General features: G+C 38.0%; 1 protein-coding gene across 19 annotated transcripts in view; it reads left to right on the top strand.

The window, feature by feature from the left end:
* Nucleotides 1-16426, top strand: part of ABCC9 (ATP binding cassette subfamily C member 9) — a 127891-nt gene that overhangs the window by 26840 nt on the left and 84625 nt on the right. For all 19 annotated transcript variants that reach the window (XM_048216493.2, XM_048216507.2, XM_048216496.2 and 16 more), the window contains 5 exons: nt 397-552; nt 2497-2631; nt 4468-4630; nt 10220-10260; nt 11149-11291. In XM_048216493.2, the coding sequence (XP_048072450.1) occupies nt 397-552; nt 2497-2631; nt 4468-4630; nt 10220-10260; nt 11149-11291 (638 nt within the window). The remainder of the gene's footprint in view (nt 1-396; nt 553-2496; nt 2632-4467; nt 4631-10219; nt 10261-11148; nt 11292-16426) is intronic.

Genomic DNA, 16426 nt, shown 5'->3' with positions numbered 1-16426 from the left:
TAGGTTGGGCTCCATGCTGGGTGTGGAGCCTACCGAAAGAAAGAAAGAAAGAAAGAAAGAAAGAAAGAAAGAAAGAAAGAAAGAAAGAAAGAAAGAAAGCTTGCTTTTGAAAACTCATTTATTTAGCTCTGTTTCGATTTGTTCTAGAGCTTATGTTTGAAATTGAATATGCGTTTTGATTATATCGCCAGAAATTAAGTTTGTACGTAATTGAGGACTGAAAGTAACTATGCTAAAATGAAGGTAGTGGTTGACTTAAGAAGATGGCATTCTAGGTTTTTTCCCCCTCTTTTTTCCAGAAAAATTTAAAATGTTATCTTTTCAATAAAAGTGAATAAACATAGTGTTGATTAAGTTCAGAGCTTCAAGTACTTTTTTTGTTTTTCTTTCTTACAGGCCATGATATACAATAAAATCCTTAGGCTATCTACATCTAATTTATCCATGGGTGAGATGACCCTGGGACAGATCAATAACTTGGTTGCCATTGAAACCAATCAACTCATGTGGTTCTTGTTCCTGTGTCCCAATCTATGGGCAATGCCTGTTCAGGTAGATCAATATAAGTAATATTCTCATTTGCAGAGGAAACAAAACAAAAGGAGTATGAGATACTTAGCTCAGTAACGGGCAAACGCTTTGAATATGCTGATATTATTATATTCTTTTTATAGAGAAGAAAGCTGAGACTCAGAAATGCTCTGACATAGCTTAAGAAAGTAGGGTTTGGAATTCTACTGCTTAGGTTCAAATATCTGCTCTACTCTGTTTGCACAAGTGTTTAAATCCTCAAAACATTCGTTTCCTCAACTTTAAAATGGGAATGATAATAGTATCTGCCTTCTAGAATTGTTGGAATTGTCAAGACTAACTAAGTTAATATGTGTAGCACATTCAGCATAATGCCTAACATTTCATGGGCATCCAGTATTTGTTAGTTGTTACTGTTATTGAACAAATTCAGGCAAGTCACAGAGCCAAGGCTTGACCCCTTTCATTCTGACAGACTCTCTTACAGCATTTCTAAAGTAGAACAATTGCTGTAATCCATCCCATAGTTTCAATAGCTGATGTATTATAAAATGTCAAACTTTATTAGGTGGTAGGAACACTAACAAGCTGGAGGGCAATTTAGTTATTTTTTATGGAAAATAGCATTTTAGCAAAGATGCAGTTTTTCCCCCCTAATTGGGTAAAAAGAGCAAAAGAAATGTTTTCAGCTCTTTCTTCTACGTGATGCTGAATATTTTTAGTTATCTTGAGTTTGGCATCCTGTAGATAGAGCTTAAACTGTAGATCTTATTTGATCCAATCTGTCACCTTTGTCCCTGTGTGCCACGTTTACTAAAATGCATACAATAATAAAGAAGATATGGTAGTTTTAAAATTTGTTTGCCTTTTTAGTTTTAAATGGAAATCCAAGTCAAATAAAAGTGTATATCCTATGCAGTGCATGACACAAAGAAAGATTGAAGATATGCTTGGTCTTGTTTTATCAATATGTACTTATATACAAGTCAAGTAGGTGGCTGCCTACGTGATATAATTTAAAATGCACCAAAAATCCCAGGCTGCCTCTGAATGACTGCATCATGAGTGACGTTAAGGAAACTTTCATTTTGATTGGAATCCCTAAAAAGCCTAATTGGTTAGGCAGTAAATATGTGTACTTGCCTCCAAAAGGCCACTGTTAAGCTGTTATCATTGGCAAACACACAAGGATTAGATGCTTTCACTACATGGATATAGTTCATTAGTTGACATTTTTAGCCATGATAAGCTGAGCTACTGGAGGAAAAAAAGTAGGGAGAGAAGATTGAGGGATCAAATCCTAAGTGTTTAAAGGAAGAAGAAGAAAGCGACAAACCAGAGAGGGTTGGCTTCCGTGGGTCAGCCCTGGGTTTGGGGAAATAAATTTAAAAAGGGAAGAGAGGTATGATGGAGAACCATCAATGTTAGCTTCCTCACAGTTTTAGTTACGCTTAGCCTTCCTGTCATCGAGTGACTTCCAGGGTTATTGAGGATGTGAGGAGCTCAGATGATTCCTTAGCCTGCAGACAACCATCCAGTGCTCACTTACATTATGATGCTGCCTCCTGCTTTCCTTCCTGCCCGGAAAAGCTGGTAGAATTCCACGACAATATGGAATGTCAGTTACAGAGGGTGATAATATTTTCACGAAAAATTTCATGTGCTTTTAAAAATGTGAAGACTGTCTTAGAAGGTCAGAAACATCGGGGGAACCTCACACAGTAAATTGGATTGACACCCGTTGTACAGATCATCAGACTAAAGATAAATTCCTACTACTTAGCTTTTCCCAAATAAAACACAGCAAAACCCAACTGTTCTTAGTTGAGTTGCCCTACAAGTAAATGTATTTATTAGTCAATTAATAATGAAGAAATACTACATTTTCACCAAAATATATTTCCTTTCATGCAGTGGTCCCCACACGCTGTTCATTTTCTCTTTTCCGTATGTTTTCCTTTCTAGATCATAATGGGAGTGATTCTGCTCTATAATTTACTTGGATCAAGCGCATTGGTTGGTGCAGCTGTCATTGTGCTCCTTGCGCCAATTCAGTACTTCATTGCTACAAAGTTGGCGGAGGCTCAGAAAAGCACTCTGGTAAGTTCACATCTTTTGGAAACTTGATTAGGAAAAATCTAGTAAGCTGTTTTATTTTTAAAATAATGGGAAATGAATACATGCCGCTCAGAATAATTTGGAAATTATTATATTTCATTTCAATTCTTAGGCAGCAAATGTGTAATTTCTGTGTTGCAAAAAAACACTTTTTAAAAGTGGATTTGAAATGTATGATTTGATGATCTTAGACTCAAAATACTGGAGTCACAATTCCTGATGTTTTTAAGTGCCGTGAAGTGAGGAGGTGTTGGATCTTCTTCTAGATCATTTGTCTAGAGAATATACCTAAGTGTATTTTGAGCCCGTTGGTTGTAATTATTGACATGGAATGCTTGGACCAAAGAACAAATTAAGCATCAGGTTTGTTGCTTCCGAAGTTAAATTTCCCTCAAGTTGAATCAAACCATGTGATGATCTATGGAGTTACACTCAAGTATTTCAGTGGCAGCCTCTCTGGCTGAATAGTGTTCATGGTCAACTTGGCAAGCAAGAAGAAGTCCAATTATTGACGCTTTCTGGCTTCAATGTGCCATGAAGTCATTTTATTTGAGTAAGAATTGGCTTCTTTTAAAGAAATATTTGCAAATAATAAAATTGTTGACAGCATGTTTAGAAATAAAGTTTGATTAAGTATGAGCAAGGCTGTCTGTAAATCAGTCATAAAATGTAGGGAGTCTGCCACTGATGGAATTGTTTCCCAAGTTGGTTTCTGCTGTGACAAGCAAGTTGCGTGTCATGCAGGTGGTTCTATCACTTGTTTTTCTGCTGCTCCCGCTGAGGTTACTCATTACTTCTGTCTGAGCCATATACCCATCTTTACTTCAGGATGTGAATACCGAGAGGTGAGGAAGAGGGACACAAAGCGGAGACATTACTATCCTCAAACAGCTGTCTTTCATTTAGCTAGTCATACTGTATTCATTTACTCATGCAACAATCATTTGATAGGCATCTAAGACCCTGTAGAGACCAGAAGATGAATAAAAACCAAACCATTGGCTATTTTTCCTTCCTCCTATCTACCGTTTGGCCACTTGCCCTGCTCCTTTTAGTGGTTCATAGGTCATAATGTACCTTACTGATCATTCTAATACCTGGCGGTGGTGGAAGTTGCAGCAGTTGAGTAAATTGTGACTTTTGTAAAAATCTCTTTACAGTTAATCCAAGTTCTTAGTAATGAGTAAATCTAATTTAGGCCTTAAACAAGAGCTTAAGAAGAGGTATGTAGAAATCTCTTGAAGTTAAAGGTAATGTCCTTGGTTTCAAGAAGTGTATTAGGAAGGCACAATATGAACACACACAATGTGAACATATACAACCTTCACGTTCCCAAATAAGAAGCAAATCAACTTCTCTTACATTCACTGTTTTCTAAGTATGAGTGATAGTGCTGAGGAGAGAATAAAATGAGTTAGATGTTAGAGGGAACCACTGAAAGTCTCTGTATCATTTCCCTAAACGTCTGTATATACTATCTGCAAACATTATTCAAACAGATCATGTGAAACTTTAAGAAACTGCTTTTATTTCACCCAAAGCAACAGAAGCATAACAGTTTTTAGGTGGAAAGATATTTGAGGCCATTTCATTCAACTCTTCATTTTAGAGTTGGAGGTGGAAGCACAGAGAGTTTGTCTTCTCCCCCACCCACTCCCCGCCCCTGCCATCGTTCCCAGGGGATCTCAAAGCCATAATCAGTGGCAAAGCCAGGCAGAAATCAAGATCCGGTCCATCCCTGTCTGTTTTATATATATAGTCCTGCTCTTTGAATCACTTGGATGCAGCATGCATTGTTTTTTTGTTTTTGTTTTATAGGATTATTCTACTGAGAGATTGAAGAAAACAAATGAAATATTGAAAGGCATCAAACTTCTAAAGTTGTATGCCTGGGAGCACATCTTTTGCAAAAGTGTAGAAGAAACAAGAATGAAAGAACTATCCAGTCTCAAAACCTTTGCACTTTATACGTCACTCTCCAGTAAGTTGCCATTGCTTTAAGGACCACCAGAAAACACGTGGCCTATTCACTTTAGGTTGTGATCACTGAGACATTCTACTTATCTGAGGAAGCCCATTCATTTTCTACATACATGCTGCCCAATAGCCATTAGCCACATGAGCCTATTTAAATTTAAATTAAAGAGCATGGTTACCATAGGCTTAGAGTCAGGTAGACTTAAATTTGTTTCCTTTTAAGATGTGTGCTTTTGTCATATTACTTTGCATCTGAAATCCTTGGTTTCTTCATCTGTAAAATGGGGATGGTGCTGAGCATAGTACCTGTAATTGAAACCATCACATCAGTTACCATTGGGGTGAATAGTGGGTTTTCAGTAAAAATTGGTTTACTTAAGTTGATTTGACTGTATTACTGTTGATCTTCTTATCCCCAAAGATCCTCAAAAATTATCTGCAGTTGTCTTACCTGTCTTTCTAGAAGCTTATGATATTATATTTTCTTGAAGATTATAGTTAAAATGCTACTTTTGAAAATTGAGAAGAAATGTCAAGTAGAAGAAGTCAAGTTACATTTACATAAAACTCTCTTTTCCAATACATTTTCAAGAACTTTTAAATATGGAACACTTTTATCTTCAACTCTAATTTTTATAAAGCAGCTGTTAAAAAAATTGTTGTTTTTTTCCCCTCAGAGTGACACTGGGTACTCTCGAGAATAATTAAGCTTATGTTAGTACGATTCTTAGAAACTCAGCCGAACTACTCCCACTAACATTTGATTTGGTTTGTGTGTCAGTTTTGCTTATCTCTATTGTTCCCAAGACTTTGAACAAATTAAAATTCTGGAGGTTAATATATTGTTTCCTCTCGAATTCTAAACTACTTTAGTTCTTACAGATTATAAATACTTCTTGTGTGAAATAGATTTAGAGAAAATATTTGGTTTGTATAGCTCATTTATTCTAGCCTTGATGCCTGATGCATTAGAAATGAAATGGGAAGGAGATTTATCTTAGCTCTGCACCACTGCTAATATGGTGTCAAAATGCTAGAAGATGGGGGCGCCTGGGTGGCACAGCAGTTAAGCGTCTGCCCTCGGCTCAGGGCGTGATCCCGGTGTTATGGGATCGAGCCCCACATCAGGCTCCTCCGCTATGAGCCTGCTTCTTCCTCTCCCACTCCCCCTGCTTGTGTTCCCTCTCTTGCTGGCTGTTTCTATCTCTGTCGAATAAATAAATAAAACCTTTAAAAAAAAAATGCTAGAAGATGGAATGATTGATATCCACTTGTTTATATAATAGTACTCTAATTTGGTGACCTGACAGAGGAATGTATATTTCTCTCTGCAGTGGACTGAAATACTCATGAGAAGGATGGACACAGCCAGAAAGAATGGCAATAAAAACATATTGAGATACTCAGCCAATTATTGCCATGAGTGGTTTTACACATATCATCCTGTTTAATCCTCCCAACATCCTAATGATTTAGATTCTACCATTAATTACATTTTAGATATTAAAACATTGAGGTGGAGGAGCTTAAGTAACTTGAACTTCCCTTAAATCATCCACCTACTAAATGGCAGAAGTGGGTCGTTAATCCAGTTCATCTGTCTCCAGACATGAAATTTGAGTTGGTTTTTGAAAGTCAGATACAAAAGAAGAGAGGACAGAGGAGGCCATAATAGAGGAGAAAAACAAGAAATCATGAAGGTAAAAATACAGAGTCATGTGTTTATGACAGGCAGCAAGAATTCTTAAGTCAATGGTGTAAAATTCCCGGTTGGGCCACTTTTAAGATTTATGGTATGGTTACATACAGTGTTCTTGGTGATTAAGAGCTTGCACTATGGGAGTTGCATTGTGCTGGCTATAAATCCCAACTCTGCCACTTTTTGGCCGTGTGGCCTTGACCAAGTTGCTTATATCCTCCAAGCCCCAATTTCTTCATCTGTAACATGAGGTGATATAAATGTCAACCATGTAGGACCGTAGTAAAGATTAAAATAATGAATGATACAAATGTTGATTGGGTTATTGATTCTATTCCAGGCATGATGTCAAGTGCTTCACCCTCATTATCTCATATGAAGCACCTGGCAAATGGTCTAGTGCTTACTAACCTCCATCCGTCAGTTTCCTCATCTAAAAATTGGTGTAATAATAATAAATCATTATTACAGTTATATTGTGAGAATCAAATGAGGCGGTGAATGTGACACTGTTCAGTAACTGTTAAAAATATTTTATAAATAGGGGCACATGGGTGGCTCAGTCTGTTAAGCGTCTGACTCTTGATCTCAGCTCAGGTCTTGGTTTCAGGGCTGTGAGTTCAAGCACTGCCTTGGGGTCCATGCTGGGCATGGACCCTACTTAAAAAAAAAATATATATATATATATATATATATATATATATTTAAAATATATAAAAAAATATATATTTAAAGTATTTAAAATATAAAATATACTTAAAATAGATATATTTTAAATATATATAAATATTTAAATATATGATATATTTAAAATATTAATAATATAAAATATTATACTATATTAATATGTATATTTTATAAATAGTATTTGTAGAGTACCACAAGAAAATAAAAAATAATGAAAGGAAAAAGTCAGCTGTATGACAGAGTAGTTACTATTGAGTCTTAGAGGGCAAGCTAACCTGAAATGATATCCTTCCTCAGCAACTTTTCAGCTCTACAGCCCCGGTTAGTATTTGGGAGAGTCTCAGTTTTCTCAACAGGAAGCTGGGAAGTATTGAGTATCTTTGGGAATTAAATAGGATAATGTGTGTAAAGTGTTTAGAAAAGTACCCGAAACATAAAAGTGCTCAATCAGTCGTATCTGAAAATATTGAAAAGCAAAGTTAAAACAGGACACTTACTAATAGAACTGAAGATTCATCTCTGCTTTTATGAATCAGTGTTCTTGCCAGTTGAGATAATATCTGGGGAGAAGAGAAATTCTATTAATTTCCTAGTTTCCATTGCCAAATGGTCGTGTGCTATTTATGGATTTAATCCATTGGTAAAAGGCAAAAAGACAGTACTATATTTTTTTCTCTTCACTTTAATAGAGTCTTATATGCAGAAGTGGAAAGAACATACAGCTTTTTTAAAATTATTTATTTATTTATTTGAAAGAGAGAGAGGGGGAGAGAACACAGCCAGGGGAGGGTCAAAGGGAGAGAGAAGCAGATTCCCCACTGAGCAGGAAGCCTGATGTGGGGCTCCATCCCAGGACCCTAGGATCATGACCTGAGCTAAAGACAGATGCTTAACCGACTGAGCCACCTGGGCTCCCCAAGAACATACAGCTTTGAAACCAGAAAGATCAGGGTTTAAATCTAAGCTCTATCACCTCCTACTTTGGAATCTTGCATGTTACCCTTCCCAAGCTTCCTCATTATTGTGTAGGGTAGCTGTGATCATTAAATATGAGAATGTATGTGAAGCACTCTTATCGCACCTCAATGCTTGTGACGTGTTAGTGCAGAGCAAGGTGGTAGCGAGCAGTCTGATAGGCCCGACTGCATTGGTTTGAATCCCAGCTGTGTGACCTGAAGTTTCTCATTCTCATCTTTGCAATGGGATAGGAAGAGTGCCTGCTACATGTACCTGGTGCAGATTGCTGTATAAATGGTTTTCAATCAAAAACAGTTGTTCTTGCTCTTCCTCCTCAAGGGGAGATTACCCAGTCAAAGATGTGGACTATAAAATGAATTATGAATAATGATGTGGGGGGGCGCCTGGGTGGCTCAGTTGGTTAAGCAGCTGCCTTAGGCTCCGGTCATGATCTCAGCGTCCTGGGATCCGGTCCCGAGTTGGGCGGCGGGGGGGGGGGGGGGGGGGGGGTCCCTGCTCAGTGGGGAGCCTGCTTCTCCTTCTCCCTCTGCCACACCCCCTGCTTGTGCTCTCTCTCTGTCTCTCTGTCAAGTAAATAAATAAATCTTCAAAAAAAAAAAATGATGAGGGGAAAAGAGAAAAATAGACTTAAAGAACAGGGTGACAATAGCCACAAAAGATGGAGGCAGAAACATAGCTCCTAATCTGTGCTGTTATGATCCTCAAGGCAGAGTTTGGATTCTCAGTCTTGTACAAGAATTCGGATTTGAGGGGCACCTGGGTGGCACAGCGGTTAAGCATCTGCCTTCGGCTCAGGGCGTGATCCTGGCGTTATGGGATCAAGCCCCACATCAGGCTCCTTCCTCTGCTATGAGTCTGCTTCTTCCTCTCCCACTCCCCCTGCTTGTGTTCCCTCTCTCGCTGGCTGTCTCTATCTCTGTCGAATAAATAAATAAAATCTTAAAAAAAAAAAAAAAAGAATTCGGATTTGATAACCAAGCCACATCTGGACCTGCAAAAGCATAATCTGGTTCAGTGTACAGTGGTCAGGGTAGTTCATGAGAGGAGGTTGTGAGGACTGATGTGGAATTTTTGGGTGGACTCTCTCCTGCATGTCAAGAAAACCAGGTTCTAGCTTTCACTCGTTACCAACTGCTTACTCTTTTACTCAGTCCCTAGAATTCTATTGTTTTTGAAAAGTATAACTACAAATCATCAACTTGCTTTTTAATTTTACTATGATCTCCAGATGTTAGCATTTTAGCCTAAAATATGAATTTTCCTTGTTTCAGTTATACATATCACGCTCGTCAAATGTGAGTGCAGTATGTTCCTGAAGAGATATTCAAACAAGCAGAGGGTTTGTTTTTTTGAAGATTTTATTTATTTATTTGTCAGAGAGGGAGAGCACAAGCACAGGGAGCGGCAGGCAGAGGGAGAAGCAGGCTTCCAGCCGAGCAGGGAGCCCGATGTGGGACTCGATCCCAGGTCCCTGAGATTATGACCTGAGCCAAAGTCAGACGCTTAACCAACTGAGACACCCAGGCATCCCTGGAGTTATTTTGTTAAGCAAAAGGTCTATAACTGAAAATAAATATCACTTTTGGAAGGAGAACTTGAAGTGATGTCAAATTCTTGTTGGTATGCTGCATAATAACTCAATTTTCATATATGTAAGTTAGCTTAGTGGACCAAGTGAAATATAGACTGGAAATATTCTTAAGAAGGCACATTTGGATTGGATTCTAGTTATTTATATCATTAAAGGAGTATTTCATCTGAATTTTGCGGTTTGTAACAGTTCATAAAAAATAATTTTTCCATAAGAAATAATATTTTCTGGGGTGCCTGGGTGGCTCAGTCAGTTAAGCATCTGTCTTTGGCTCAGGCTGGGATTGAGACCCACATCGGGCTCCCTGCTCAGCGGGGAGTCTGCTTCTCCCTGTGCCCCTCATCCCTGTCATGCTCTCTCTCTCTCAAATAAATAAGTAAAGTCTTTTTTTAAAAAACCCTGTTTAAAAAAAAAGAAAAAATATTTTTTTATTTCAAACTAATGAGGGGGAACTCATAGGACTTCAAACAAGGAAATGCCAACAGGGCAAGGTTTGTGGACTCTGGACAAAATGTTATTTAATGCACTCGGTCTTCTTCGTCTTTAAGGGAAGTTAAAGTAATAATAGATGATTAATTAAAGTTACTGAAAATGTTTCACAGTTCAATTAACCTAATGTATTTTATTTCTTTCCACAGTCTTCATGAACGCAGCAATCCCTATAGCAGCTGTGCTTGCTGTAAGAAACTTTCTCTTGCTTTTAGGAATGGAACTAAGTCAGTGTTTAGAAATGATTTATGAGCAAGAATGTGTGGGTGGTAATATATATTACTTCACCTCTGCCAGTTTTCTCTTGCAGTCCCCTTTGTAATAATTCTAATCCAGGGTTTCTCCATGGTGACACTATAGACTTTTAGGCCCAGATAATTCTGTGTTGGTAGGGCCTTTCCTCTGCATGAGGATGTGTAACAGTATTCCTGGCTTCTACCTGTTCGATGCTATTAGCGCTCCCCAGACACCGCCAAGTGTGCCCTGGGGAGCAAAATGAATAGTAGTTGGGATCTTACTGTTATAATCTTCATGATCTGGTTCCCAAGCATTCTTACATCAAGATACTGCTAGATCAACAACCAGAAAAGTACATTATATTTCAAACTAAAATGACAAACTAGGATTACATGTAGAAACATAAATAGTTCTGCATCGAACACTAATGTTGGTAAATTTGCTAACAATCCATAGTAGGGACCCTAAAACAATGGAACATCTTATTTTCCTCCTAGAAAATTTAGTATTGGTTGGAAAGAACATGATTGGTTGTTAAGAACTCTAGGTTCACTTCACAGTTATACCCCCTACTCAGTAATTTGACAGAAGTCCATTTCCTAATCTGTAAACAGAATCTGCTCTGCCCTTTTCACAAGTTCACTGCTAGGATGGTCTATGTAAACTGTTAAGAACTGTCAATAACAAGTCTTTTTGTTAGGGAGTAATTTGGGTGAAGTAATTGCTTTCAGAGTTGGGATGGACATATTGGCGTAGCAGAATAGGTTAGTTCTGTAAAACTGAAGTAAGCATTTGTGGAAGTTTCTCCAGCTTGCTCTGAAGAGCTTCTCTTTTTGCGCAGACATTCGTGACCCACGCGTACGCCAGCGGGAACAATCTAAAACCTGCGGAGGCCTTTGCTTCCCTGTCTCTCTTTCATATCCTGGTCACCCCGCTGTTCCTACTCTCCACAGTGGTCAGATTTGCAGTCAAAGCCATCATAAGGTATGCCCTGGAATGTCTGGAATTTTTTGCTTGATTATAGAAATTATATGTGCTCATGGTAGTCAATTTGAAAAAGTATAAAAGAGAATATTCAAATTACTGCCCAGAGATAACCATTGCTAAAACTTGAATATGCTACTTTCCAGTCTTTTACAATTATTTTTAAATGAAAATAATTATTATTCTGAAATGAAAATTTTGAGTTTATGTAGCTCAAAATTATGTAGACTTCTTATTACACCTATTGTTTTTATTCTTTTCCCCTTGTTAAGATCATGATGTTTATTGGCTGTGCAATAGTCCATTGTTTCAAAGTACTGTACTCTAACTTATTTAATGATTACCTCCTTATTGGGCACTTAGAGTGTTTCTACTTTCTACCTAACATAAATAACATTGAGATAAACATCTTTTTATATCATTAAACTTTTTTCTCTGATCATTTTCTTAAGACAGATTTCTAGAAGTAGGGGTAGTAGTTCTAACTGGATCTGCATTTTTAAAAAATTTTATTAAGTTTTTTAACTCCAGCCTAGTTAACATAACAGTGTTATATTAGCTTCAGGTGTACAATACAGTGTATTCCATACATTACTCAATGCTCATCATGACAAGTGTACTCTTAGTCCCCTTCGCTTATCTCACCCATCCCCCCACCCATCTCCCCTCTGGTAACCACTTTATTCTCTAGAGTTAAGAGTCTGTTTCTTGGTTTGTCTCATTTATCCCCTTCGTTCATTTGTTTTGTTTCTTAAAATCCACATATGACTGAAATTGTATGGTATTTGTCTCTCTGACTAACTTACTTCACTTAGCGTTATACTCTCTAACTCCAACCATGTTGTTGCAAATGGCAATATTTCATTCTTTTCTATGGCTAAGTAATATTCTATTGTGTGTATATACATATATCATATCTTTTTTCTTTTAAAAATTTTATTTATTATATTTGACCAAGAGAGAGAGTGAGAGAGAGAGAGCACAAACAGGGGGAACAGCAGGCAGAGGGAGAGGGAGAAGCAGGCTCCCACTAAGCAGGGGGACCTATTCGGGGCTCGATTGCAGGACCCTGGGATCATGACCTGAGCCGAAGGTAGATGCTTAATAGACTGAGCCACCCAGGCACCCAATATACCACATCTTCTTTTTCCATTCATCTATCGATGGATACTTGGGGCTGTTTCCATCATTTGGCTATTGTACATAATGCTGCAATAAACATAAGGGCGCATATCTCCTTTCGAATTAGTGTTTTCACATTCTTTGGGTAAATACCCAGTAGTGGAATTACTGGATTGTAGGGTAGTTCTATTTTTAATTTTTTGAGGAACTTCCATACTGTCTTCCACAGTGGCTGCACCAGTTTGCATTCCCACCAACAGTGTATTAAGATTCCTTTTTCTCAATGTTCAAAATCATTAGCCATCAAGGAAATTCAAATCAAAACCACACTGAGATACCACCTTACGCCAGTTAGAATGGCAAAAATAGACAAGGCAAGAAACAACAATTGTTGGAGAGGATGTGGAGAAAGGGGATCCCTCCTACATTGTTGGTGGGAATGCAAGTTGGTACAGCCACTCTGGAAAACAGTGTGGAGGTCCCTTAAAAAGTTAAAAATTGAGCTACCCTGTGATCCAGCCATTGCACTACTGGGTGTTTACCCCAAAGATACAGACGTAGTGAAGAGAAGGGCCATATGCACCCCAATGTTCATAGCAGCAATGTCCACAATAGCTAAATCATGGAAGGAGCCGAGATGCCCTTCAACAGATGACTGGATTAAAAAGTTGTGGTCCATATATACAATGGAATATTACTCAGCTATCAGAAAGAACGAGTTCTCAACATTTGCTACAACATGGACGGCACTGGAGGAGATAATGCTAAGTGAAATAAGTCAAGCAGAGAAAGACAACTATCATATGATTTCTCTCATCTATGGAACATAAGAACTAGAATGATCAGTAGGGGAAGAAAGGGATAAAGAAAGGGGGGGTAATCAGAAGGGGGAATGAAACATGAGAGACTATGGACTATGAGAAACAAACTGAGGGCTACGGAGGGGAGGAGGGTGGGGGAATGGGATAGGCCGGTGATGGGTAGTAAGGAGGGCACATATTGCATGGTGCACTGGGTGTTATACACAACTAATGAATCATCGAGCCTTACATCGAAAACCGGGGATGTACTGTATGGTGACTAACATAATATAATAAAAAATCATTATAAAAAAAAAAGATTCCTTTTTCTCCACATCCTTGCCAACACATGTTGTTTCTTCTGTTTTTGATTTTAGGCATTCTGACAGTGTGAGGTGATATCATATTGTAGTTTTGATTTGCATTTCCTTGATGCTGAGTGATGTTGAGCATCTTTTCATGTGTCTGTTGGCCATCTGTAGGCCTTCTTTGGTGAAATGTCTATTCATATATTCTGCCCATTTCTTAATTAGATTATTTGTTTTTTTGGTGTTCAATTGTATGAATGGTATGCACATTTTTAAGGTTCTTAATGAATATTGCTATATTGCCTTTAAAGAGTGGTAGGTCAAAAACTATTACACATTTTTAAGATTTTCCTTAAAGATTTTAGTTATTTATTTGAGAGAGAAAGAGAGAAAATGAGTGGGAAGGAGAGGGAGAGAGAATCTGAAACAGACTCTGTACTGAGCGCAGAGCCCTATGCAGGGCCCGATCCCATCACTGCAAGATCACTACCTGAGCCAAAACCAAGAGTCGGACACTTAACTGACTGAGCCACCCAGGCTCCCCCATTTTTAAGATTTTTTAAAATAAAAATGGCCATAATATTTTCCTGTAAAGCTGCGTTAGTTTATCTTTGCAGTTATAGTGATGGACAACTTTCCCATCAACACATATTTACTGTTTTAATTTTAATTTAACCGGGAAAAATTTAAGTAGGCTCATGGTTTCTGCCAATGGAAAGACTTTGCAAAACCTCTCCACATTTGCTCATTTTAAATATGCTTCTCTCGTTCTTTTAACCAGTGTATACTTTGTGTCAGACTTACAGTTTCCTACAATGCACAACAATAAAAATAGGTGTGATACGATAATGACCATTTTCCCACCATTTTTCTTGTGTCTTATAAATAAGTATGTCACCAAACTATATCACACTTATCTTGCAATGCTGTATGCACCAATCTACACTGTCTGACACTCTATTATGAACAAGAAAGTCTTCAAGATGGGATAAACTTCATAAAACCTCAGCATGTTTTATAAACAGTCTTTATCATGCCTGGCCTTTGAAACAAATGTCAAGATGTTACAATACTAAGGAAAATTGGAAAACGGAGGCCTCAAATACATGAAGCCTGGCATTGCCACTGATAGCAATGTTTGAGCATTTTCTTGTAAGGGCTTTTTTTTTTTAATTAATTATTTTCTTGTAAAGTCTTCTAAAATGAATTTTCCTAATGGCTACGTATTATGAAGAAAACTAGTATTTGACATTTAAAATACAGAATCTTTAGCTTTGGATGGTTATTTATATTGGTTCAACAATGGCTCAATCCCAAATAACAGGAAGATGCACATGCCTTATCTTATTATACCCTGAAGTTCTGATTGGTTATAATAGTATCACAAAATGATTTCAGTCCTGTTCTGTAGCTTATGTCACGGGTAACCAATTCTGGAGCTGTTAGAGTTTAAGAATCAGACCCTCTAGCCTCGTCTGCCTCCTTTGCTTTTCTTACTGTTCTGCCTCGGAAACAGTTGTACAGAACACTGACTGATTTTCGTAGCGCCACTTCCAAATTAGGCAGTCCTCTGGAAGGGAAGCTGCTTCAAACAATAAAATTGATGAATGGCCAAAGTCTGCTATTTTGGTCCTTAGTTTCATTTTCTCCATTTAATAGCTGTCCCTCTCATGGTTTCATTTTTAATTGGAATTTGACTTTGTATCTCCAGTGGGGATAAAAAACATTTAGTTGATAAGTTATAACAGATTAACTTCTCTGAAATCAGGAGGTTACCAAGCATCAAAAGGACTTAAAGAATTTATAAGAAAGAAAGAAAGAAAGAAAGAAAGAAAGAAAGAAAGAAAGAGAAAAAGGAAGGAAAGGAAAGGAAAGGAAAGGAAAGGAAAGGAAAGGAAAGGAAAGGAAGAAAGAAAGAAAGAAAGAAAGAAAGAAAGAAAGAAAGAAAGAAAGAAAGAAAGAAAGAAAGAAAGAAAGAAAAGGAAGGAAGGAAGGAAGGAAGGAAGGAAGAAAGAAAGAAAGAAAGAAAGAAAGAAAGCAAGCCCACCAAAAACTCTAGGAGTGCCCTCCCACTCCATAGTACACAGTCCTGCTGCAGCAAATGCTGGTGAAGTTCAGAGTGAATAATATTCACTGTATATTTCTGCAGAGCACTCTTTTTTCTTTGAGTCCCAGGGAAAGGCATTTGCCAGTTTGATAAAGACCAGTCTGTTTTCAGGGCTCAGCTCCAGATTTCCCAAGCCATAGGCTGAATAGAATCAGCTTATAAAACCTTGCTTCTCTAAAATGAGTCTCAGTGGTTGATTTGTGGGTCCTACAGAGATGACCGGTCAACAGAGGAGCCAGGCCTTTTCCCCACTGTGTGCTGGTTCTGGGAACCCAAATGAGCTCCTTCCCAGTATTGACTGGGTTTGGCATTTTCTTCTGTGCCTGGGAACCCGTGACCAGTCTTTGATGCCAGTTGGCCCACAACGAGCTGAGCAGCCTGTTTATAATCGGAGACTTTGGTGAGCTGATTTTGAAACCTCTTCTTCAGGACCGTGGCAGTCATAAGTTCTTTGCTTCACTCTTAAATGCATCAGAGATTTGGTGGGTTGGAAGGGGGTACAACATACTCCCAAAAGTGCATTACACATGCCTGTAAGAAACTTACAGACCTCTCTAATGTAAGAAAATTACATGCCATGTAAAATTCTTTCCTACTTGAAAATTCTATACTTTCTTTGGAAAATGTTGAGTTTGTTAGCCAAAATTGTCTTCATGCTGCTCAATGGGTGGGACCCCATGTATACGTAATAAAATGGAAGAAAGAGGCAGATATGATTCAGGTTATTTCCTTACAACCCTACACCCCACACCATTTGAGTTTTCTGGACATTTTATGATATCGTATACCAGTCTATAT

This window comes from Ursus arctos, unplaced genomic scaffold (genome assembly GCF_023065955.2).
Source record: "Ursus arctos isolate Adak ecotype North America unplaced genomic scaffold, UrsArc2.0 scaffold_26, whole genome shotgun sequence".
NCBI classification, from domain to species: Eukaryota; Metazoa; Chordata; class Mammalia; order Carnivora; family Ursidae; genus Ursus; species Ursus arctos.
This window is presented reverse-complemented; position numbering and strand designations above follow the sequence as displayed.